Raw genomic sequence first — 25,382 nt, 5'->3', positions numbered from 1 at the left:
GTGTGACATAGCTGTTCCACCTCAGCCATTGTTTACCCACTCCGTGTTACCCCTGACTCTTCTTACCCTGTATCGTGTTACCCCGTCCGCTCTCACAGCACCAGGGGCTGGCAGATCACGAGGGAAGGTGAGATTAATCTTCATAAAGTGAGCAGCATCCATCACCGGGGCCCAGCAGATGCCTCTACCACCACTGCACCATCCCCCCAACATCCTCCTTCCCTGCCACCACCACTGCCACTATCACCACCACCAGGCCAAATTATCCTCTCCAACACACTACAGTATCTGTAGTGAGACTGTATCTTGGGAGGTGCTCTTAACCCTCAGCGCATCCAACAAGAAACATAATTTAGTTAGCTACGAAAGTTTAGCCACTTAGCTGATTATATTTGACAAACAATACCGTACTCATCTCCAATTTATCTAAATTTTTTCTGTGTGACCCATTACCCATAACCATCAGAGACGTGTCCTATCATAGACGACATATATGAACATGATAAAGGAAACGGAAATCTACCATTAAATAGCTAAAGCTGTCTATTACATTTTGGATTCTTGAAATATATTTTATTTTCTTATTGTGTTATGATAAGACTTAGTTGCCTAAAGCTTATATTCTAATATACTAAGACTTAGATATTTCATTTACGATTTTTTATGATGAATTATGCACTAAAATTCATCAATGTGAATGGTTTGTGGTTGGTTGTAAGGCCGTATCTTTGGTTAGGTTCAAGATCTGGGAACGGCTGTTAGAACTAATTCACAACTCCTTGTACAAAACTTGTGTTGTTACTTCCACTCGTCTGTCACCACAATAATGTCTTGCATCAGGCTATCATATCCAATTATTCTTGTGTTTCTTAATGATATATAGTTATGAATATTATTTGTGAAGAAGTTGAAAAATCCCGATATGATTAAGATTATAATCTAAGATATATGTGGCTGGCTGTCAGGTCAGCTGCTGCTCTGGCAACGAGCACTTCGAGTCGTTGCAATGGAGTTTATTACCTAAACTGGCTCTGGTGTTCTAACGGTCTGGTTTAAGAATTCTATTACAAAAAAAATCTGGTGATTCCCATATCCTTCACAGCTGAAGGGCCTGATTCTCGAGTTGTTTGACAAGTTGCGTCTTTTAGAAACTCGTGGTAAAAAGGTTTGTAATTGTGCGCGCGGCTTTCTCTAAACCCTGAGGACTTTTCTTTTTTCCAGAGGAAGTTGTGTCGTCCTGGGACAGTCTTAAGTCGGATTCTGAACAGGAAGGTTGTCAAGTTCTAACACTGAAGTAGAGGCTCCTCGTGGATCAGGCTTTTGATTTCGTTCGTCTGTTGTCACTTTTTCCTGTCTGTCTGATCGTTTGTCTGTCTGTTAGTCCGTCTGTCTGCCTGTGAACAGTCGAAGCTACAAGTGCATGTGACAGAAATGCCCACCCACGCCCACTCTTAAGAAACTGACCTTTGACCTTTCTAATGTAGAACTGCTATGGTGTGTCAGGAACAAATCTATCGTTCTTCACAAAACAGCTTATATAGTTTTGGTTCTCGCAGACTGAAACGCAGACAAACCAAAAGACGACACAAGACACGCTGAGCCAAGCCTCGCTAATACTGGGCGGACAGGTGTGTGTGTGTGTGTGTAGGTGCGGGGAGGGGGACACGCTCAGCACGTCTGGTCAGCAGACGGGTGGCTCAGCACGTCTGGTCAGCAGACGGGTGTGGGGGGGTGATACGCTCAGCACGTTTTCCGCACGGCTTCTGCTTAGGTTCCTGCTCTTCTTGAAGGAAACTTTACTTTCTTTATCACAGTGTCCAGAAGGCGTGGGCTGCTGTGTGACGTCGGCCGTCCTCCTACCAGGGAGTCTCAAGTGTCTGGAAGCCTCAGGGATGCTGTGTGACCTGGATGGTCTCCTGTAACAGGGCGACTGGAGTGTCCGTATGCTATGGGCTACTCCATGACCTGGGAGGTCCTTGTACCAGGGCGTCTCAATCTAGCTCTGTACGTGATTTCCGAATCCTGTGTTTCAAACTTGGGTTCAAGTTATAGAGAAAATGTTTATTATCATGTGGGCAGTCATACAGAGTACAAACATGTGGCGAAAGAAAACAATCTCATCAATGATTATTTTTGGCGAAGATCTGCACTTCATACACAAGAGGAAATTTTGCTTCCGAAATTAAAGCCGCAACCCAACTTAAACTTCCCACAAACAAAACTTCCTTTCAAAGGCGGACTAACGAAAAGACGGACAAGCTAAAAGGCGGAGCAGCCAAAAGGCCGAGCATTTAAAAGGAGGACCACGCAAATGAGGAACCAGTCAAGTAGCAGACCACTCAAAAGGAGAAACAGTCAAGTGGTGGACTTGTCAAAAGGCGGACCAGTCAATCGATGGATTAGATAATTACATTACTTCAAACGTAATTATTTATCTTTATCTTTAATGTATCTGTTTGTTTGACAACTTTCATCCATGTCAACATATCTACTAACTCCGTAAAGGTCCTTTCCCCGAGGAAGGAACCTCTAATCAGTTACAGATTTATCTGTGAGTATGATTCTTCGTCTTGTGTCTTGTCGAAGTTTCCTGTACTAAAGCTCGCATGAAACTGGAACTGAAACTTACCAGTATGATCGGAAACCACATGAAACTCCCACATGCCGTAACATAAAGTGAATTTCTGAAAGCTTAAGGCGGCCATCTTGCAATCACAATGTTTTATTTCTTCCCCAGAATAACATTCATAAAGTATTGTGTTGGCTCGTGTTCGATACTCGTGCCAGCACTTGGCTTCCTCTGACAGAGAAGAATAGACCAACGAGCAAGAGTGTGCTCTTGTTGCTTGCTGCTATAACTACAATGTTAGGGTGGTTATGATATCTGCCAATACGGGCACAACCACCGTAAGGTTGTCTTGTCGTGTATGTTGAGTTCACCGTTAACATCAGCAGCACTACTTCCTCAGCAGCAACGCCACTCCCCGGCAGTAGCACCACGCTCCTTGCGGAAGCATCTCCCCAGCAGCATCACCATTACCTAAGCAGCAAGGGGCGCCTCGCCCCTTCAGCCGTTGCTCGCACCGCTTCTAGTAACTATCCTCTCCTCCCTCCCCCTAGCCCACCACACCCCACTCCACGCCCTTCCCCTCCTATAGGCTGTTGTTCAGGCCGAGGACACATGGTGCGTTGTCCTTCCCTGTAACGAAGGGCTTGGTCATGCCATCCTGGGGTGTGGTTAGTCTAGTTGTCAGTCACATCTCGATATAGGGAACAGAGTTAAGGACACAGAGAGGCTTGCATGAAAATATTCTCGTTAAAATTTTTTAATCTAGGCAGCCCGACCTCCCTCATGGTGTATTTTCATGTCGTTCATATCCAGACGTTGTAAGGTGAGACTCTGGTCATATGAAAGTTAACACCGTGTGGTGCTGTAGGATAGTGTTCACATGATGCTTGTGTTAACTCCCCCTCTCTGGCTTGTGAAGCATAAGAAGCGGGGTCGTTACTTGACGTGGGGGGGGGAGGTCATCAGGTCTCCTCGTTATAAACTAGTAAAAAAAATTCCTGTACAAGTTTTCACAACAGTACCATTGCAAAATGTTGATGACGTAACTTTGTCAACTTTACCTTATAACTTTAAATCAAATTCGAAAATACAATGAGAGACGAAGATCACTAAAGAAAAAAGATCGTATACAAAAATTGTAAAACCAAATCAATTTCTAATTTCTTTCTCGACTTAATAACTTTTCGTTCTTGTATGAACATATCATCAGTATATACACACACACACACACACACACACACACACACACACACACACACACACACACACACGGGCGTCCGTGATGTAGCGTCACTAATCATGCCCTCACAGGCCAGCATGAGGGCCAGAGCCGCATGGGTTCGAATCCTGGGGATGGCAGTCGGTCTACACCCAACCCAGGTGCACATCATCCTTTGGGGTTGGCTGATAAATGGGTAGCTGGCTTAAGCTGGGGAGTGTATGTGCATACTTGCATGACACATGTATACAAGTTTTAAGAGACTGGGTACCATGAGTGTAACACTCTCTTCGTGTAACACACGTAGTGGTCACACAGACACACACGCACACATAAGTACAGAGGAACGACTGTAGTGTGTGCCTGTGTACATACTTTCATCAGTGTGTAATACATCAATAGCACCATACACGCGTTCCCGTGTGGTAGACCACACAAATAGTATCATATGCCCGTTACTGTGTGGTACACCACAACAGCAGTACAACACACAGACTGTAGGTGAGACATAAACAAAATTATGTATATACGTATAGTATACGCTTTTAGCCAACTGGTGTATATATGGTCCCCCTCATGTAGACTACGTATTAGATTCTGATGAGAACGAGACTAATATGTAGATGGCTTCCCCAGGTGGGTCGTCCTGTCAGTCTGGGTTCCCCAGGTGGGTCGTCCCGTCAGTCTGGGTTCCCCAGGTGGGTCGTCCCGTCAGTCTGGGTTCCCCAGCTGGGTCGTCCCGTCAGTCTGGGTTCCCCAGGTGGGTCGTCCCGTCAGTCTGGGTTCCCCAGGTGGGTTGTCCCGTCAGTCTGGGTTCTGGTAGCGGAGAGGGCCAACCTAGGCTCTTTAGAGGGTACTCCTGTGCTCTGTGGAGGGCTGATCTGGGCAATGTAGGCGACCGACCTAGGCTCTGTAGTGGGCCATCCTGGGCTTTAAAGAGAGCCGATCTGGGCTTTGTACAGAGCCGACCTGGATCGTGAAGAGAACAGAACTGGGTTGTATGGAAGGGTTTAGAGAATGTATCTGGAATAGGTTATGATTTCATGACCGCCATATCGAGGCAACAAGCTCGCCCGATAATTTCTGCTCCTTGTATTCAAAGGATAAGTGAGTGCCGGTGGACAATGGGCCTTGTAGTCTGCGTGCGAAAGGAACAGAGTGTCTCATGATCTGTAAGTGGATGGACTGTGGGCCTCATGGTCTGAGAGCGGATAGACAGATCTCGTGGTCTGAGTGATAGTGGACAAAGGGCCTCGTAGCCTAAGGTGTGTCTGTCAGGGTAGTCATCAAAGATGATAACACGAAACTCCGCAAGCCAGGAATCCTTTGATGATATGGGTAGTGATTTCCTTTTACTTTGTGATGGCCTTCCTGTGGCGTTGGTGGGCGGACAGAGTAGACGGTAGGGTGACGGGGGGTGAGGCAAAGTGGACGGTAGGGTGATGGGGACTGGGGTAGTGTGAACGGGTGGATGACAAGTGGCTGGTGAGGCAGCATGGATGATAAGGGTGACAAGTGGCTAGTGAGGCAGTAAGGATGATAGCGTGACGCGGAAAAAATTGTTGACTATCCGACGTGTCCCACTGGCGGTGGTGGTCGTGGAGCCAGTGGTGGTCAGGTAGAGCTTGACATCCAGGTCCAGCACACACTGGTACCGACAACCTGGCCAGGAACAGCATCAGTAGTATAAAAGATCTGGACCCAGGACGCTAATGTAATGTAGTCAAGATATATGTCACAGTGGAGATCTGTGCGACAGAGTGTGAGTGGTACTCGTGGTGACAGATCCTCTACGAAAAGAGTGAATCTGTCTCCACAAACTAATTGTTAGTGAGTGAAAAGTAAGACTGGTCTTCGGTATATTGTTAATAGGTAGTAGTCATGATTGAGTTCATATGGTATAAAGACAAGAGAATATGCTTAACATTACTGAACACATCTACATGCATACATCTGAGGCTTTGGTACGATTCGCACATCTTTGTCTTGACTGGAACATATGATCAATCTTGAGATGTATCTTAATATATTTGATTTTGTTTTGGAAACTTCGTCTGTCCACGTGAGTCGACGGAATCCTCGCGGATAAAGTTCTAAAGAGAGGATGAGTGGCCTCACCAGAGGTAGACTGCTACACTGATGCATGAAAGTTAAACATTACAGAGATGGTACTTCCAGCAGTATAACGTCCAAGTGTGTGAGTGACTTGCCAGTGACACTATTCTCAGGCGTCATACAGTACCAGGAGCCTTCATCAGTTCTCCTGTTATGACCGCCCTCAACGGGAGGAGCCACACCCCCTCAGTTCCTGCCCCGTCACCCACACCTCTACCAAGAGTATCTATCATCCTCCCGTCTTCTCTCTGCACTTCTGTTTTCCACCCTACCTCCGCCAATGACCCGACCTGTCTCTCTCACCCCCAGTCGTCAACCTTCCCCCCCCACCATGCCTTTTCATCATCCCTCTCATCTCCTTCAACCCCACTTATCAACCTACCAGTTTCTCTCACCCCCACTCATCACCATTCCCATCTCTCTCTCTCTCTCTCTCTCTCTCTCTCTCTCTCTCTCTCTCTCTCTCTCTCTCTCTCTCTCTCTCTTTCTCTCTCTCTCTCTCTCTCTCTCTCTCTCTCTCTCTCTCTCATCACCATCTCCGTCTTCCACACACCAACCCATTACTCCTCCCGTCTTCCTCACCCCTACTCATCACCCCTACCTTCTCTTTCATCTCCCCAAGGATAACAGAGGGGTGGGGGTGCCCTGGGAAGAGCAGTGAGGCAGCAGTAATATGATGGATGTCCTCCCCACACCTCACACTCTCCCCTCCATCTTCCCTCTTACACAGGCGCCGACTTTACTCCTCTCTTTTTTTTTTTTTCTTTTCCAGCTCTCACTTTCCCTCTCTTAAGCCTACTTGTACTGTTCATTAGTGCCTCATTCTCACCTCCTCCCAGCCTGATTACATCAATGTACCTCTCACAAGTAACTCACTCATCCCTTCTTCCCAACTTGCTGACGTCAGTGTACCCCTCTCAAGTACCTTAGTCTTACTTCCTTTCATTCTACCTTTGATGTGCAGTTCACTCTCATTTTCCTCCTCTAATGTGCGGGTTCCTGCTACTGTCGCCTCATACGACGCCACAAACTTTACGCCCACGTTCAGTTGTGCTCCTCCACGTGTTATTTGCCTCCATATAATAATGCACCGTCACCCTTCCTCCCCCACAGTCATAATAAAGGTGTATACAATGAGACAAGAGCCTCACACCCTGATCGTAGGTTCCTTAGCGACGTTTTTAATTTGTTTATTGTTTATAAGCATTTTATGTTTTATGCATGTATAGTTATGTCTGTACTGGAACACAGCATGCAGATTTTATGACGCAGTGATATTAGAAGTTATGTTGTAACGTTACGAAGGCCTATAGTGAATAAGGCCCCGAGTCACAAAGCCTGTGTGTTGTAAGGACACATGGTGCCATCCACTGTAGCGCAGGTTAACTTGCTGCACCAGTCTATATGTCTTGGCAGTTTACATCATGGGAGCATGCTTTCATATCAGCTGAACCCAAGAATATGTTTGTGTTCTTATTTTTCAAACCTTAGCAACGACCCACCTGATATCACAAGATGATACACTATGGGTCTATAGTTCCAAGTGTTTGCCACCAGCTGAGGACAAAGCTTATTTTCCCGTCTTTAGGTCCATCCTCCCCTCTTTTTTTTTTTTTTTTCCAAAAGAAGGAACAGAGGGGGGCCAGGTGAGGATATTCCAAAAAAGGCCCAGTCCTCTGTTCTTAACGCTACCTCGCTAACGCGGGAAATGGCAAATAGTTTAAAAGAAAAAGAAAAAAGGTCCATATGCCTCTTTTTTTTACATAATTGTCGACCATGTAAAACAGAAGAATAAAAGATAGGATCACACAGTTTTATGGACCATTCTATCTTCATACTTTCTAGTCAAGGAAATATTTGAAATTAAAAGATCAGAAGTTAAGGTGAAGCCGTGCAGCTGAGCGTGGGTGAAGGCTCCAGTATTATAACTGGTGGAGCAGCTTCTACGCAGGGCAGACTAATGCATGATGTGGGGAGCAGTGAAAGGCACAATTTACAAAGACAATTCTCTCACTTCCTGAGCTGAAGGAAGCTATTGCAAATTTCATCGGGAACGTTTCCGATTGATTTGTCGCGTGTTTTTGCACACAAAATAAGACGTGTGTGTGTATGTGTACAGCCACGTGAAAGACATGTCCAACATTTGATGTAATTTAAGCAAGTATTGGAATGGTGTTTGTATTGATGTACAGAGACTCTGAATATACTCATCGTCTTCGGTGGGAACACAATAAACTTTGACTCATCCTGTATATAAATTCATATTCCTATCTATCTATCTATCTGTATGTAAATTTGTTGGATTTGTAAAAGCACGTATGTATGCATGAGTGTCTGTACGTTTCCTTTTAGATGCTTCAAGTGTATCCCAGACCAGACTTTCCTCAACCTTACTCTTTAGTTGTTGAAGTTTTGTTTGTCTGTTATGGCTCTGAATGTCATAACCACTCGAGCTATGCAGTTGTTAGCAATACTTTCCTTTGTTCCAAAATAATTGTTATAATTTTCCCATTAGTCGTATGAATTCAGTGATGGGATACTTTAGAAAAAATATACAGATATTCATTTAAATGATATCATTATGGAGTGCGATTTATCGTTTGGATTAAATCTATGAATCACTCAAACAAAAAATTGCTAATGGAGTACCTTGCATATTGATTGGCAAGAGAGATGTTACCAGTCTTTCTAAATGAACTCATTCTCTCTTAAATTACCCGTTATGTCGGTGTTATATGAGAGGGAGTTATTGTGTGAGAGGTGCGTATTGTTCTCACTGAGCAGGACCAGTTAACGCAAGTGTCTAGCGAGTGAGAGTCGAGCTCTGACGAGTGGCTGCTGTTAGTTAGAAGGTAGGGTCCTAACAAGTTGCTTCTGGTAGTGAGTCGGGAATGTATCTTAGAGTGAGGCCTTCTTCCTATGTATAGAGCTTACACGGGGAGGACCATCGCCCTGTGTTTACTACCTGCCCAAGAAGGGACCGAACATAGAACAGAGCCTTCGTCTCTGTACGTTATTCCCTGAAGGCTGAAGACGGGGTCGTCTGCAGGACGGAAATCAACCATCCACTAGTTATTCCTCCCTTACTTCAGGCAGCCGGTGCTGTCAGTCATCCGTCAGTTATTCTACCCTCACGTCAGGCAGCCAGTGCTGTCAATCATAGGACATTTTTTTTTCCCTAGAACTTCCTAATTATACAACCACCACAACGGGATGTTTGCTGCGATATTTGCTGGGTACGAGCCCTCGCGACTGTCTCGTAAATGTTTATATGATATATTCTTGGGGAGGAAGGCTCTCTTTATTAGAAGTGTAAAACAGTTCCAAGATACTGCCAGCTACGTTGATGGACGGTATATATGATATATATTTGTACGAGTGGGTACTTCGTCTTTTTATTTCAGGGATTATTACAATAAGTAATGTATTGAATATACAATTACGTAAGCCATTTCTCTCTCTCTCTCTCTCTCTCTCTCTCTCTCTCTCTCTCTCTCTCTCTCTCTCTCTCTCTCTCTCTCTCTCTCTCTCTCTTTCACATTATGCCATCAGTCTTGTCCAGATATTGTTGACATAGGACGGGAGGGTCGACAGCAAGAGTGGCAATTATTGATCGTTACTGATAAAAGAAGTGTCTGGGAGACCAATATTGATCTGGTTGTCGTCAGGGGTGACATTCGTTCCTCTGAGTCTGTGGAGACAGATGTCGTGTATTTCAGCTGGCAGCAGAAGGAATGTATTACATATTTTCTTACTCACATATCATAAAACGTGAGGATTTTTGTAGTTCTTCGTGCGTTATAGATAATCATGTTCTATTCGATATCATGGAGGTATTGTAAGGTATTTCTCCTTATTACGTCATGCAGTTCCAACATATCCGAACAAGAGTATCTGGGTTAATGGCCGTAACCATATGACTTACTGCTGCCTTTTCCGATGTTATCACGTAGCGAAGTGATCCATTATCTTCAGGAGAGTGAAGGGAACAATATTGTACAGAGGACCCAGCCTGGGTTCCTTGGCCATTTTCAGGCTCGGGACATGACCTTTGACCTCATTCGTGACCTAAGCGTTTGGAAAATAGAGTGACCTGCAGGTTTCTTGGGAGAGGAAGTGCAGGGTTGAAAATGTTCCTTGTGGCCCAGGAAGCTGACGCTTGACACACTGACACTGAGACGCCTTCCCAGCGTTATGGCCAGATGGTCAGGGGACAGACGGACGGGTCGAGGGACGTACTGACAGAGGGACGGACGGACGGTCGGAGAGATAGACGGACAATCAGAGACGATGGATGATAAGAGGGACGGATGGTTGGAGGAAATGACGGTTGGTCTGCGTAAGAACGACTATGGTGACGTAACACCATGTGACCTCTCACTATACCCACTCACTGTACCCGTTCACACACTCTCTCACTGTACCCACTCACACACCCTCTCACTGTACCCACTCACACATCCTCTCACTATACCTACTCACACACCCTCTCACTGTACACACCCACACTCCCGCTCACTGAAACCAGTCAAACGCCCTCTTGTGGCTCCCTCCCGCACGTCCCTTCACTATACCCACCCACACGCCCTCTCACTGCGCCACACACTGCGCCTCCCGCTGCTGGCGGCGTGCTGCATCATCCCTTGACAGCAGCCTCGAGTAACCGATCGGAAAATAGCATCTGGGAGGCCGGGTGGAAAACTGCCTTTTAAAACCTTGTCTACGTAATGACAAGCGGCTGTACCCTGGCTGTATCCTTGTTGTCCAGGGTACAGTGAGTGTCCCAACTGTACCCCAGCTCGTTGTCCAGGGTACAGTGAGTGTCCCAACTGTACCCCAGCTCGTTGTCCAGGGTACAGTGGCTGTCCCAATAGTGCCCTGGCTTTCTGAGTTCAAGGCACAGAGGCGATTCCTCCTGCTGTATACTGTCATGCTATGTGTGAGGTACATGAACATCCTGACAATATTTGGAAGGCCTCGTTCGTGGCACAATGATTTTTCTAACTGTACTTAATCTTGTCGTTTACAGTGTTAGTTCGTACAGGCCTGAGTTAGATCTACTGCTGTTTTCTAGCTTATCTCAGTAAGGTGGCTGTGGCTGTCACCAGGTATCCTTACTGTGTCTTACCCCAGTCTCTGCTCCGTTACTGGGGTTCCCCACGTCACACCTGCTGCTATGCTTGTGGGAAGTAAGAACCTGTTGCCTTCACCTCTCTCCCGGTGGCTCCAGAAGTTGTACGCACTGTATCTAGTCAGGAACATTTGACTCAAGCACAAGCTGCTTGTAACAGTTGCGTTTTTCTGAGAAATGAAAAACGACGATTCTTAACTTATCATCAGACTAATAGGTCTCATAATAAGGTGATCACGATCATTTAAGGTGTAATGATTAAATATAAGAAATAAACAACGATGGTTGTGTTAAACTTACAGTTTGTGGTCACTTTGAAATCCAGCGGGTTAACATTGTTTTCCCCAACAACACGAAGGGCACGTTGTGGAAGGAATGAGGGACGGTATCGAAGTTGTAAGTCGTTCAGACGATAAGGAAACTTGGCTTGGGTCACATCATCAGAGAGGAAGGAGTTTGATTAGCGTCTCTGAGGTGCTATTCAAGGGTTGCTCCGTGTGGCTGTTGTACATCACTATTACACAGGACAAGTCTCGAGCATCATAGTGACCTCCTGTACTGGCAACCGTTTACGTTCACATTGTGAGAAATACTTGTGGTCGTCGATAAAACAGTCACAAACTCACCGGTTTACATCGTAAACACGATGGTACAACATTCCTTTCTGTAGATGATTACTTTCACAGCCCAAGGCCATCTCTTTGTGTGGCTCCTGTGGTGTCAGGAACGATGGTTCTTATCCCGCGACATGAAAATGTAACTAAGATAACTAAGAAGAAAACATTCAAAACTAAATTCCATTCCACAGACACTGGAAATATTTGTCAGTGGGTCATAAGTAAAGACATTCGTTTGTTCATGTTCTTGTGTGTGTTCTTGTCAGAGTTCACTTTCTACATAGGGTTATAGTTGTGTGTAGCCATTTCAGTATGTTCCTGTATATGGATCATTCTACGTTTATGCTTTAGTATGTGTACATGCATGCATTATCCTTTGTATAAACGCTGTGTCAGCAAGGAGAGGTCTGCATGCTTGCTTGTGTTGACTGTGAGTTCTGGTGCAGAGCCGCCGTCAACACCACGCACCAGCTGGCACGGAGACTCCCTCGGTAATGCAGAGATTGCAACAAGGACGAGGATAATGTGATGACTTATGGCACTCTGGAGCTTAGCAGCACCTATGATATGTCCATGCTGCTCTCATGGGTGGGATTAGCTCCTGGGATACGTCCAAATGGCTCACATGGCTGGAATTACCTTCTGGGATAGTTTGAGTTGTTTCACGTGGTTGGGATTACCTTCTGGGATACGTCCAAGTTGGTCGCATGGTTGCATGGCTGGAGTTATCTTCGGAGTTACGTCAGGATTGCGTCCATGGCTGGAATTACCTTGAGGGATACGTCCGAGTTGGTATCATCGCCGAGATTAGTTCTGGGATACTTCTGTGCTGTTCCCATGAGTGGATTAACCGTCCAGAATAGACGACGTCCATAATAGATACAGTGACCATTGTTAGACTCAGAACCCAGCAACTGTAGCTCAGTAAATGTATAAAACATAATTCAATTTGAGTCAAAAGGGAAAGGATTAGAAATAAGAAAAGAAAAGGAAATCAGAATGAGGTGGAACAAAGCTATAATGAAGCACAGAGCGAGACAAGTTTTCTAACAGATGACAGGGCCAGACTGATACCTCACATAACATGGCTACCATGTCCTGCAACATATATACCGCCTCCAACACTCGGTACGGTTGGCAGCTGTGAAAACAAATGAATCTAAAAATAATGGGGGAAAAATGGTGTTGATACTCTGTGCTTACATGTCCAGTGAATTAATGAGTTGAAAAATACCATTAGAATACACTTTTATCAGTATGCAAATTAAGTCTATGGAAATGGCGTCTCTATTGGTATATATATATATATATATATATATATATATATATATATATATATATATATATATATATATATATATATATATTCATTTTATATTCAAACGAACAAGAGTTCCTGAGTGTAACTGCGTTACGGAGCAGATGTATTAACTTATCTGAAGCTGAAATACGTACCTACTAACTATACAAACAAACAAATAAAAATATTTCGTATCATTTGGAAATCTGTTTTGTAAACAGTGGCAATGCTGAAATGAGATTTTTTATCGGTTATTTTCAAATGAATTCAGTTTTTACAATAAGCCAACATTGTTTCTCTCTTGATTTGCAGATAAAGCTTTTCATTACTTGTGTGACGGATGTGTGGTGGCCAGTTGTGTGCCTGTGTGTGTGTGTGTGTTTTCTTTGTAGCTTTGTTTTGTAACTGAGATGTTCAGTGAAGTGAGATAAGAAGAATCCACCCTTATGGGCAAGACACATAAAGCTCTTTTGGCAAAGGATTATAAGCAAAAATCTAGTACTTGCTACATTTAAGAAAGGACAAAGGTCGTAACAGAAGTTTAAGTAAATATTTCGGAATATGTGAATTTCAAATCCAAATATTTCTTCTGCTCAGTAGAAGCTGGGGTACAGTGGTATGGGAGCTTGCAAACGTAGACCCGATGGCTGTTAACGACAGTGAAAGTAAATCAAAAGCAACATTAGAGTCGTCTGTCAGGACAATAAAACTTTCACTACATTACAGCAGTAAGTTCAGCAAGCAGAGGAAGCTTCATGTGAAATGATTCGAATTGCATCCTCCACAGGTAGCCAGTGACGGGAGCGAGACCCTCTCACTACCGACATTCTTTCACCGTTTCCTGGGGACTCCACATCACCCAAGTAGCGCTGATGTACGCTACTTTTCCTGACGCATGATAAAAGATAGAGTGACTAAACTGAGCCACCCAACCCCATCAAAGAATAGCTAAACCATCACCAGTGATGCTATTAATTCGATCAAAAATTGAGGAAAAGTTGTTTGGGAGGTGAATTTAGTGCGTTCTCTGTATGTAACAGTCTCCATTGAGAGTTGTTCAGGGCACTACTGTCATGTTAATGACCTACAGGCTCCAGGATCAGACAGACACAGTAATATATGCAGTGCTCTCACCCTGCATACTACTATGTAGACAACGCCGTAATGAGATCATCTGGTAACCCGCTGTCCGAACCAGAGGGCTGCCAAATTTTACATATACATACATGATTTAGGTGATTACGTCGAGGATGGAATAGTTATTGGGTAAACCTAATTACAAATGAAAACTGCAGAAAATTAAAGTTGCCTAGTTCGTCCGGTATACCCTGTCCTGAAGCTTTAAACTGGTTGAACTTGAATGAGCACCTTCCCGATTGTCTGTCTGTGACAGAAATGTCACATGAAGAAAATGATGATTTTCTATGGATATTTTTCCTTCTTTCTGAATTCCCACAATTCTTTACGAATCAGGAAATCCTGAGAATCGTTTTATAATCTTAGTTTAATGGAATTTCGTCTCTCTGGAAATGTTCCAGCAATATCGCTAGAACATTTTTGGCTACTCTAGTGTTGCACTCAGGCTGGCTCGGTTGAAACAAAATTTTTATTTTATTATATCTTAATGGAAAATTTTACAACATGCAACTGTTTTTCACGTAAAATCATCCCTTTGAATTATATCAGAATTTTAACTCAAACCCTCGATAGCTTTTTAACTATTTTATAATAGTTTAACAACTACTTTTACAAGCTTACATGGCCGACACGCTGGCCTGGCTGATTTGCACTGAACTCAGTTTAGGTTAGATCAACATAGACTTGTTTAGGTTAGGTTAACATAGCTTAGACTTGGTTAGGTTAGGTTAACATAGACTTAGTTGGGTTAGACTTCCATGAGCAATCTTGGGTAAGATGAGTGTTAACAGGCTAGATTAGATAGGTAAACAATGGTCACAGTAAAATGCTATGATAGTTGTTTGTTCCTACCTATCTTGAACACACATTTCATTCCCTGTCACATGAACATACCTTGTTATACCTTCATGAATTCCTGAATTTGAAGAAGTCTTTTGAAGCCTTGTTCATAATTCGAACACTGTAGTTGAAGCTTCATATTAACTCGTCGCCGAACCTGAGGCCCCTAATACCGACCTCACGCTGAACTTGAAGACTTACGTTAACTCGCCTCAGGATTGTTTAGTTATAGACTCGATGTAGGTCTTGAAACCCGTCATCTGGCTCGATGCAGGGTTCGGAGCCTCGTAACGACGTTCTCTGTAAAATATCAACATTATCGTGGACAAAGACGTGAGGAAACAAGCGATCGATGCTAGCGACCATAAACTCTGCGTCGGGAAAGTTTGAGGGAAGGATGCCAGCGAGCCAATCTGGCCGGTTATAATCAAGTTGTGGAGAAGACGCCCTCCATCCCCGGCCTCCTCCGGTCTCCCTACCACTCTTCCTGTACTGCCATCTCCTCCAATTTCTTCTCCTTCCCCTACTCATTCTTCTTTTCCAAATACCTCTTTTTTTCTTGGTTTTTCTTCCTTTCCTCCTCCTCCTCCTCCACCTCCTCCTCCTCGCTCTCAGAGTAGCTATGGTGGGTTTATGACCGCAGTTGATGAAGCCGGAAGTCGCCTGGGAGACATCCCAGCTGGTTGGGGGTAGGAGATCTAGCTCTGAGCAGTATGTATTTACACATATCTCTGTGTATGATTGTCATTGCCTATCTATATTGTACAGGAAGGAAGTGCTACACTCATGGGGCCATATGTCTTGATCATACACCGTGTGTGTGGCAGCGTGTCACTATAAGGTGTTATATTTGACCACTGTACCAAAAGTGGCAGGAAATTTGGAATCAGACAGTAAAACACTTTTGTCTTTCGTCTTTGTTTGTTCGAGAACTCTTCTCATAGTTTTTGTCCAATCTCAACCAAACTTGGCCATATCCTTCAGAATTCTTCAAGTTTTCTAGTGGCTCGTTGTTCCCAGAGAGTTGTAAAAAAAATTATTGTATAAGATGAATCGTCGTACACCTGGTCACTCCAAAGTGCTGCCAGTTGTTTGGGTGAAACTGTCCTACAGCAACTATCTTCCTCAAGTACAGAACGGACTCAGGTACGGATCTTAATTTCAGAAAAGTTTCAATGGTAAGATGAGTTGTTAGGTTTGTTTATGGAATATGATATTCATTAATATCGATTTTATAAATTTTCACTTATTGAATGCAGATGAATAAGTTTACTAGTGTAAACTTCGAATTTTCAAGACCAAATCTTTAAGCAAAACATTACAGGATCGACCTATACACTGGTAATAGTTTCGCTAGGTTGAAAATCCGTGCATGATGGGAAGGGCTAGGAGCAACTTTTAGCATCAGACATGAAAAATATTCACCAGTTACAGCCAGTAAGCAATGGAAACATAAAATAATGCACCAATCAGTACCGTGACATTGTATTACATACAAACTTGTCATATTTCTGGAAAATGATAAGCAAAACAAAAAGATTAAAAACACGGTTTCAACTTACGATAATGATAAAGGCTGCTTAGGAAGGGCTGATACAAAGGCAAAGCTTCTGCTACCAGGGCTTTGCAGTATCAGCTAGACGGTACGTGTTTTTCAAATCGTTGTCAGTTACAAAAACTTACAAGCATATTTTACCTTAACTGTGCCCCATAGGAAACAGCTGCTACCTCTGCTTCAGCGAGGTAGCGCCAGGAAAACAGACGAAATAAGGCCCCATTCGTGCACACTAAGTCTCTGGCTGTCATATGTAATGCACCGAAACCACAGCTCCCTATTCACATCCAAGCCCCACAGACCTCTCCATGGTTTACCTCAGACGCTTCACATGACCTGGTTCAGTCCATTGACAGCACGTCGACCCTGGTATACCACATCGTTCCAATTCATTCTATTTCTTGGATGCCTTTCACCCTCCTGTATGTTCACGCCCCGATCGCTCAAATTCTTTTTCACTCCATCCTTCCACCTCCAATTTGATCTTCCGCTTCTCCTTGTTTCTTCCGCTTCTGACACATATATCCCTTTGTCCATCTTTCCTCACTCATTCTCCCCATATGTCCAAACCATTTCAACACGCCCTCTTCTGCTCTCTCAACCACACTCTTTCTATTTCTGCACATCTCTCTTACCCTACCATTACTTACACGATCAAACCACCTCTCACCACATATTGTCCTCAAACATTTTATTTCTAACACATCCATCCTCTTCCGTACAACCCTATCTATAGCCCATGCTTCGCAGCCATATAACAATGTTGGAACTACTATTCCTTCAACCATACCCAATTTTACTCTCCGAGATAACGTTTTCTCCTTCCAGGGTGGATATGGTGGAAATGAAATGTCTGAGAACAAAATGTGGTGAGAGATGGTTTGATCGAGTAAGTAATGAAAGAATAAGAAAGATGTGTGGTAATAAAAAGAGTGTGGTTGAGAGAGCTGAAAGGGATGTGTTGAAATGGGGTTGACATATGAAGAGAATGAGCGAGGAAAGGTTGACAAAGAGAATATATGTCACAAGTGGAGGGAACAAAGAAAACGGAAAGATCAAATTGGAGGTGAAAGGATGAAATGAGAAAGATTTTGAGCGATCAGGCCCTGAACATGCAGGTGTATGAGAGGAGTGCACGGTACAGAGTGAATTGGAACGATGTGGTATACCGGGGTCGACGTTCTGTCTATGAACTGAATCAAGGCTTGTGAAATGTCCGCGATGGGTTTGGGGGAGGTGAGGAGAATGCATATTTTCTCTCATGCATTTGTGCTGTTTCCTGTGGGGGATGGTGGCGTCGGAAATGCATTGCGGCGAGCAAGTATGACTCTGTGTATGTGTATATATGTATATGACTTTATATATATATATATATATATATATATATATATATATATATATATATATATATATATATATGTGTGTGTATGTATTATATACATATATAAAGTTGATAAGGCTAACACTGTTGTGATTATGAACAAAAACAACTATTTATCTAAAATGAATGATCTTTTAGATGATGACACAACATATTCTAAACTCAGTAAGAATCCCCTATAAGCATTTAATTCCCATTTCAATAAAGAACTGAAGTTCTTGATGAAGGGTAATGGTTCTCTTATCAAAAGTTTGTCATCTTTGTCCCTTTCATTGCCATATATGTATGGACTTATCAAAACACATGAAAAAATTTTCCAGCAAGACCTATAGTGAGTTCAGTAGGCTCCATCACATATAGATTGTCAAAAATGGTTAGTTTCTTTATGAAGCCCTTTATTGGGTGAGATATCAAATTCTGATATCATGAACAATATAGATTTAGTCAACAAGTTTAACGATATCAATGTTAATTTTGATTTCAAACTAGTTAGCTTTGATGTTTCCTCACTTTTCACAAAAGTTCCAGTTGATGACCTTTTAGAATATCTGTTTGATGTCTTGGATGATACTCATTTACCTGTTTCAAAGTCTGTTTTCATTGAACTCATAAAATTGTGTATAAAAGACTGTGTATTCCAATTCAGTGGAGGTTATTATGCTCAAAGATTTGGTATAGCAATGGGTAACCCTCTTTCCCCTGTACTAAGTAATCTTTATATGGAATTTTTTTAAACAAAATTACTAAAGGATATCTTACCTTTTAAGGCTATATGGTTTAGGTATGTAGATGATGTTCTTTGTGTTTGGTAAACAAATGAAAATTTACAAATATTTCTCCCTTTACTTAACAATGTAGTACCTCCTACCAAATTTTCTGTAGAAAATGAAAATAATGGTATGTTACCATTTCTAGATTGCATGATCCATGGGCAAGCAAACAAGTTTGAGTTTAGCATGTACAGAAAACCTACAAATGTATGCTCATATATCCGTTATTACTCATCTCAACATGACAGAGTTAAATTATCATCATTTCAGTCTATGTTGCTTAGGGTATTATGTATTTGCAGTCCAGAATATATTGATGATGAGTTTGGGAAGATATATTCTTTTGGATCTAAGTTAAAGTACCCTAGATCATTAATTGATAAATCCCTTAAGGTAGCAAAGAAATCATTTTATAGAATTGAGCCCAAACCTCCCATTGACACCAAGAATCTTTTACTTCTCCCTTTTGATAATAATTTCACTTTATTTCCCATGTTGCTTAAATCCTTTAATGTAAATGTTGCCATCAGCAACACTAATACTATAAAGAATATCTTAATCAGGAATTCACCAGCAGGGGCCGTATGCAGAAAAAATCTTAGATTTCTGCTTATTTTCATGTTTAGCTGAGCAAGTGACTTAAGTGCCACACAGAAAAGGACTAAGCACGATGCTTCGCAAAACTTAAGCATAAGATTTAAGAAGTATGAAATGCAGTTTGGGTCAACATATTGGTTTATTCTTTTTTGTTTTTTTGAATGATATAACTAACTTTATCTTATGATAACGTTTCTATGAAGAAGATATAGATTACCATGCAAAATACTGAAGTTGGAAGTGAATAGAAAGATTTTTATTTATTACTTTTTTTGCAACTGTCAATGAATGGCGACTGTATACACGATACGAAACGTAAACTCATTCAAGAGAGAGAAGCGGTTACTTCTAAGACCTACGATAACCAAGTTATCATTACAACATCATTTTTCTTCATGATAATGGCATCTGCTGCGTCCATGAGAAAGAGAAATTCAAACTGGACGGAGGACGAAACAGTATTTTTAATGAATCTGATCAAACAACATGAGAAGATTGTACGCGGTAGATTTTCTGATGGGGTTACGTCCAGAACAAACGTGGCAGAACATTACACAGCAGATAAATGCAGCCTTCCCCTGCGTGTCAAGAACTGTAGAGCATGTTCAGAAGAGGTATCACAACATAATATCCTCAGGCAAGAATTGGATTGCTACTCAGAAAAGACTTCTGTAAAACAGGTAGATAACTTATGAAACTATACCCATTTTGTAGTTGGCTTGAGGGTAACGCTATCCAAAGTGGAAGACCTAGGTCACTCTTTATGGAGCAAAAATAGAAATAAGACAGTTTCATAGTTTTCATGGTCTCAATTTGCAATAGGCTAGGCCTAAGCTAAGCCACATGAAAAACTTACATAGGCTAGGTTAAGTTATTGCTATACAATGGTTGTGCACTTTTCTTAATCTCAGTATGTATTTTTACAGGTGGTGGTCCATCAGGCGGAAAGCCTCTGCTTGATCCTTTGTCACATGCAGTAGCAGATATTATTGGTCCTGATATCCCGAGCATCAACGGAATTTCAAGGTTTACTAGCGATGATTCTGTGACTGAGGATTCCACTAGGTTAGCATTCTGGATATATCATATTTTCTTTTGTTCACCAGGAGTAACCATTTGTGCTGCTGAAATTTGAATGTATGTGTGAATCTTTTCATATCACTAGGCTAGTCAAGATTTTGTTAATAGTATTATAGAAAGTATGAAAGTTTTCTTTTCATATCACTAGGCTAGTCAAGATTTTATTAATAGTATTATAGAAAGTATGAAAGTTTTCTTTTCATATCACTAGGCTAGTCAAGATTTTATTAATAGTATTATAGAAAGTAGTAAAGTTTTGTTTCCATATACCTAGGCTAATCAAGATTTTATTAATAGTATCATAGAAAGTATTAAAGTTTTCTCTCCATATCACTAGGCTAGTCAAGATTTTATTAATAGTATTATAGAAAGTATGAAAGTTTTCTTTTCATATCACTAGGCTAGTCAAGATTTTATTAATAGTATTATAGAAAGTAGTAAAGTTTTGTTTCCATATACCTAGGCTAATCAAGATTTTATTAATAGTATCATAGAAAGTATTAAAGTTTTCTCTCCATATCACTAGGCTAGTCAAGATTTTATTAATAGTATTATAGAAAGTATGAAAGTTTTCTTTTCATATCACTAGGCTAGTCAAGATTTTATTAATAGTATTATAGAAAGTAGTAAAGTTTTGTTTCCATATACCTAGGCTAATCAAGATTTTATTAATAGTATCATAGAAAGTATTAAAGTTTTCTCTCCATATCACTAGGCTAGTCAAGATTTTATTAATAGTATTATAGAAAGTATGAAAGTTTTCTTTTCATATCACTAGGCTAGTCAAGATTTTATTAATAGTATTATAGAAAGTAGTAAAGTTTTGTTTCCATATACCTAGGCTAATCAAGATTTTATTAATAGTATCATAGAAAGTATTAAAGTTTTCTCTCCATATCACTAGGCTAGTCAAGATTTTATTAATAGTAGTATAGAAAGTAATAAAAGTTTTCTTTCCATATCACTAGGCTAGTCAAGATTTTATTAATAGTATTATAGAAAGTATTAAAGTTTCTCTCCATATCACTAGGCTAGTCAAGATTTTATCAATAGTATTATGGAAAGTAGTTAAGTTTTCTTTCCATATAACTAGGCTAATCAAGAATTTATTAATAGTATTATAGAAGGTATTAAAGTTTTCTCTTATATCACTAGGCTAGTCAAGATTTTGTTAATAGTATTTTAGAAGTATGGAAGTTTTCTTTCCATATAGCTAGACTAGTCAAGATTTTATTGATAGTATTATGAATATCCCTGGGGATAGGGGAGAAAGAATACTTCCCACGTATTCCCTGCGTGTCGTAGAAGGCGACTAAAAGGGGAGGGAGCGGGTGGCTGGAAATCCTCCCCTTTCTTGTTTTTTTTTTTTAATTTTCCTAAAGAAGGAACAGAGAAGGGGGTCAGGTGAGGATATTCCCTCTAAGGCCCAGTTCTCTGTTCTTAACGCTACCTCGCTAACGCGGGAAATGGCAAATAGTATAAAAAAAAAAAAAAATTATGAAAAGTATTAAAGATTTCATATAAGTAGGCTAGTCAAGATTTTATTAATAGTATTAAAGAGTAAGAAGTCAAATCAGGTTACAATTTACTTCAAATTACAGCCTATAGTTTTAAACTTATGTTTTACAGTTAACCTGGATTCATTTCTATCTCTCACAGGACATGTACCATTATGGTACCTCCTCCTCATCCTCACAAGAATCCCTGCCTACAGGTTCAACGCTGATCCATAGGCCTACGTCTGTAGACTGGGGACAACCAGTCACAGAAAAAGTAACTGACCTAGAAATCAAAGAACTGTAGAATACTGTTAAATTCCATAGTGCACATATGGAAGTTGCCAGAGCACAAATGGAAGCTGCCAGAGCACATATGGAAGCTGCCAGAGCGTAAATGGAAGCTGCCAGAGCACAAATGGAGCTGCAGAAAACCAAAATTGAACTGGCGAAAGTGCAACTTAAGAAATACCTTGAGATGAAGGAAAAGTGCACTTAAAATATAGGCATGGTCCAGCAAAATGTTATTACAAGAATTTTTTGCTTCTGCCTGATGTATGAAAATTTAAATCTCTTCTGCAGTCTATGAAACATATAGCATTTTTGAGTCAATTCTGATATGTTCTAATTGTTTTGGTTTAGCTTCATATTTACCCCTTGCCATTAGAATGGAGTAGTGTATGACATTTAAATTTGCAATTTCCTGGCTTTGTGACCTTTAACTTCAACAGTGATGCTTCTTTTTATGTTATCTTTTAGTTAAATAATCATAGTTTCATATAATTACATTGTTATAGTTTCATCTAAGTATGTACTTTCTACTTATGTAATTTCATTTAATGTAATGGTGCTCCAGTACAAGTTGGGCTATGAAAAACTTCCAAGGGTGATAATTTAGCAGAACTAATGAGTAGTGTATGAAATATTTGAAAATAAATTTTTCCATTCAGGTTTATTGTGTTTACCTAATTTCATTTACCTTGCATTTCCTCCTCCATATAAAAAAACCACTCTTATGTTTGTCATTAATCTATATTACCCCTCCAGTAATCCTGTTTATATGCTTTTCTGGTGATATATCAATCTGTATAACAACCCTTAGGTCCTTGTCTTTCTTTGTCTTATTCAAAATTGACTTGTTTCTAATCCTTTCAGAGAACTTAGGGACATAACCTGTGAACACCTTCCTTATACAACATCAAAAATTCATAGTTTTTCTGTTTACCTTGCAGTACTTCCATCTAAATCCAGTTGATGCCATCAAAGTATTCGAGACCCATTTTTTGAATTTGCTCTTGCATAGTTGTATCTACTCTGTAAGTTTCATCCTTCACTTTGGACCTCTCGCTGTTACCTCCAATGGTCACTCTTCCCTATTGGACACAAATACTCATATGTTTAGTATATCGTCAAGAGCCTAGGTGAAAATGAAGTCTAACCTTAATGGTTTATAACCACCTCTAATTCTTTTATTTCCTTGCTGACTTAACATATCATCCAACACCCAACCATCAATTTGTTACCCAAAGAAGTTTCATTAGTACCTGTGTTCATTACTTCCCAATCTACTCCCTTGTAATTAAAATTCCCTGACAAATAAGTCTATTTTTTCTTTGAAACAAATCTTTTTAACACCTCTAAGAATTTACTTATAATTTGCTGTTAGTCTTTTCTCTCCAAATGCTAGTGTGTGAACAAGTTAATGTATTTCTTTGCTGGAAATAAATATTTACAGTCAGCTGTTTGATTTTCCAAGTAGAAAAACTATTTGTGAAAATCTATAGATTTTTATGAGAGTAAGATATGGTTTTATAACATTTGAGGAGTCTGTATGATTTTTCAAAAGAAATATACACTGCATAATAATAATTAGCATAGTGAAATTCTGCAAGCAATGTACATTCTTCACTTAGTTTTTATTCTGAGAAAGTATGCATGGTACTAAATCACTATTCTGCCATGAAATGTAAATTGGCAAAGTAGTCTTTGTAATGCAGACCTTCTTGAGGTCCATCTCCTGGGTATAAGTGATTGAAGGGTGCTGCTTCTGCATCCAAATTATGTCCAAGTACAATGTTGAGGCCATTTTCACCTGGAAGGTGTAAATTTCTCTCTTTGCATATATCATGGAGAACAGCACAGGTCATGATTATTTGACAGACCTTTTCTGGCTTGACCCTGACTTCTCCATGCAAAACATGCCTTCTTCGTTTCAGCTGATCAATCTCCCCTTTCCACAATACACTTGGTTTTCTTGTGTGCCCTGTAATACAAGAAACGTATTATACACAAATCTGAGTTTGGATGTTACACCTAGGCTAACAATCAAGCTATTCTCATAATCCAAAAATCTTTTACATCCTGAATTAGGTTAGCTTAGGCCAATTTTGGATTGTGGAAGTTGCAAGAGATATGAAACTTAGCCTGTTTCCTCTATATCCTATGTGGAAATGCAAATAATACTGATATTTTGTCTCACGTAAACATCCAGCAAAGCTTCTATGTTACCTGTTATAAGCTGTCTGAGCACCATCTTCAGGTCGTAGGTAAGGGGTCAAAAGCCAACGCTTACAAGGGTAACCACTATCACCAATAAGATGACAACTTGGTGGTACATGATGGTTTTCAAATAATCTCAGGCCACTTTGTTGAAGAATTCTCGAATCATGTGTTGATCCTGGCCAGTTTGCAACGATGTTGATTATTTTGTGCTTGGCATCAAAAACTATCTGTGTGTTTATGCTATGGTAATTTTTCCTGTTTACATAATGTTCTTCATTCACTGAACGTGCCACTATTCTTACATGAGTGCCATCTATAGCAGCCGCAACACCAGGAAAGCCTGCAATTTGCATAAATTATTCTTGTTTTGTTTGTATCTCCCTAACATCTGTGGGAAACTTAATGAAACGCCGTACAATTTCTAGGCAGCTTAGAGCTTGCAAAGTCTGTGCAATAACCCTACTTACAGTAGGTTGTGTTGGTCCAAAATCATCAACACCACAACTGCATTTTCCAGTAGCAAGATAACGTAAGGTTATTATCACTTTCAGTTCTGGCGTGATAGCCACGTTCCTTGCTGTAGGACTTTCTATCTTATTTCTCACTAATTCTGTGACAAACTGTATTCCTGCACGATCAAGTCGATATCTTTTGATAAGTTCCGTATCATCAAACACACCCAGAACATCTCGTGTTGGCTTGATCTATATCTGGTTCTGGTAGAGAATCTGGAGGACCTCCCTTCTGACCCCCTGTAGTGGCCTTGGGGTCCCACCTCATGGAGTCGAGTATGGTGGGGATGTCATGATGGTATTATGGTCTTGAGGCAACGCGGACCTCCCCAGTAATTGGAGTGATGGTGGTGGTCGTGGTGGGGGGGCGGGGCGATGGTTAGGGTGGTGGAGGGGATGTTCCGGCTCCACGGGCACGAGTAATGGCTAGTGTAGAGGCTCCTGGAGGGGGAGGAAAGGGAGTGTCTGCGGATGAGGGGTGTGGGTAGGGTGTTTCCTGGTTGAGGGGTGGGAGTTTAGAGGAGAAAGTAGGGAAAGGAGATTTAAGGCACCAGGCGTGTT

At 41.2% G+C, this 25,382-nt stretch overlaps 1 protein-coding gene and 1 pseudogene across 4 annotated transcripts in view; one reads left to right on the top strand and one right to left on the bottom strand.

Moving 5' to 3' along the window:
* LOC139763029 (uncharacterized) overlaps window positions 1-22,756 on the top strand; it is an 85,337-nt gene extending 62,581 nt beyond the window's left edge. The window contains exons 4-6 of one of the 4 annotated variants that reach the window (XR_011716015.1): window positions 19,562-19,911; window positions 20,158-20,296; window positions 21,971-22,756. Coding sequence is in view for 2 of the 4 variants with exons in the window: in XM_071688562.1 (XP_071544663.1) it covers window positions 19,562-19,911; window positions 21,971-22,114 (494 nt within the window). In the remaining 2 variants the exon portion in view is untranslated. Of the gene's footprint in view, window positions 1-19,502; window positions 19,912-20,157; window positions 20,297-21,970 lie in introns of those variants that run through there. The other 3 variants (XR_011716016.1, XM_071688563.1, XM_071688562.1) reach the window with 3 other exon arrangements.
* LOC139763028 (putative nuclease HARBI1) lies at window positions 22,752-25,382 on the bottom strand (annotated as a pseudogene).

The sequence above is a fragment of the Panulirus ornatus genome, chromosome 46, assembly GCF_036320965.1.
Source record: "Panulirus ornatus isolate Po-2019 chromosome 46, ASM3632096v1, whole genome shotgun sequence".
In the NCBI taxonomy this organism is placed as follows: Eukaryota; Metazoa; Arthropoda; class Malacostraca; order Decapoda; family Palinuridae; genus Panulirus; species Panulirus ornatus.
Note: the sequence above shows the minus strand (reverse complement) of the source record. Positions and strands in the feature narration are given on the sequence as shown.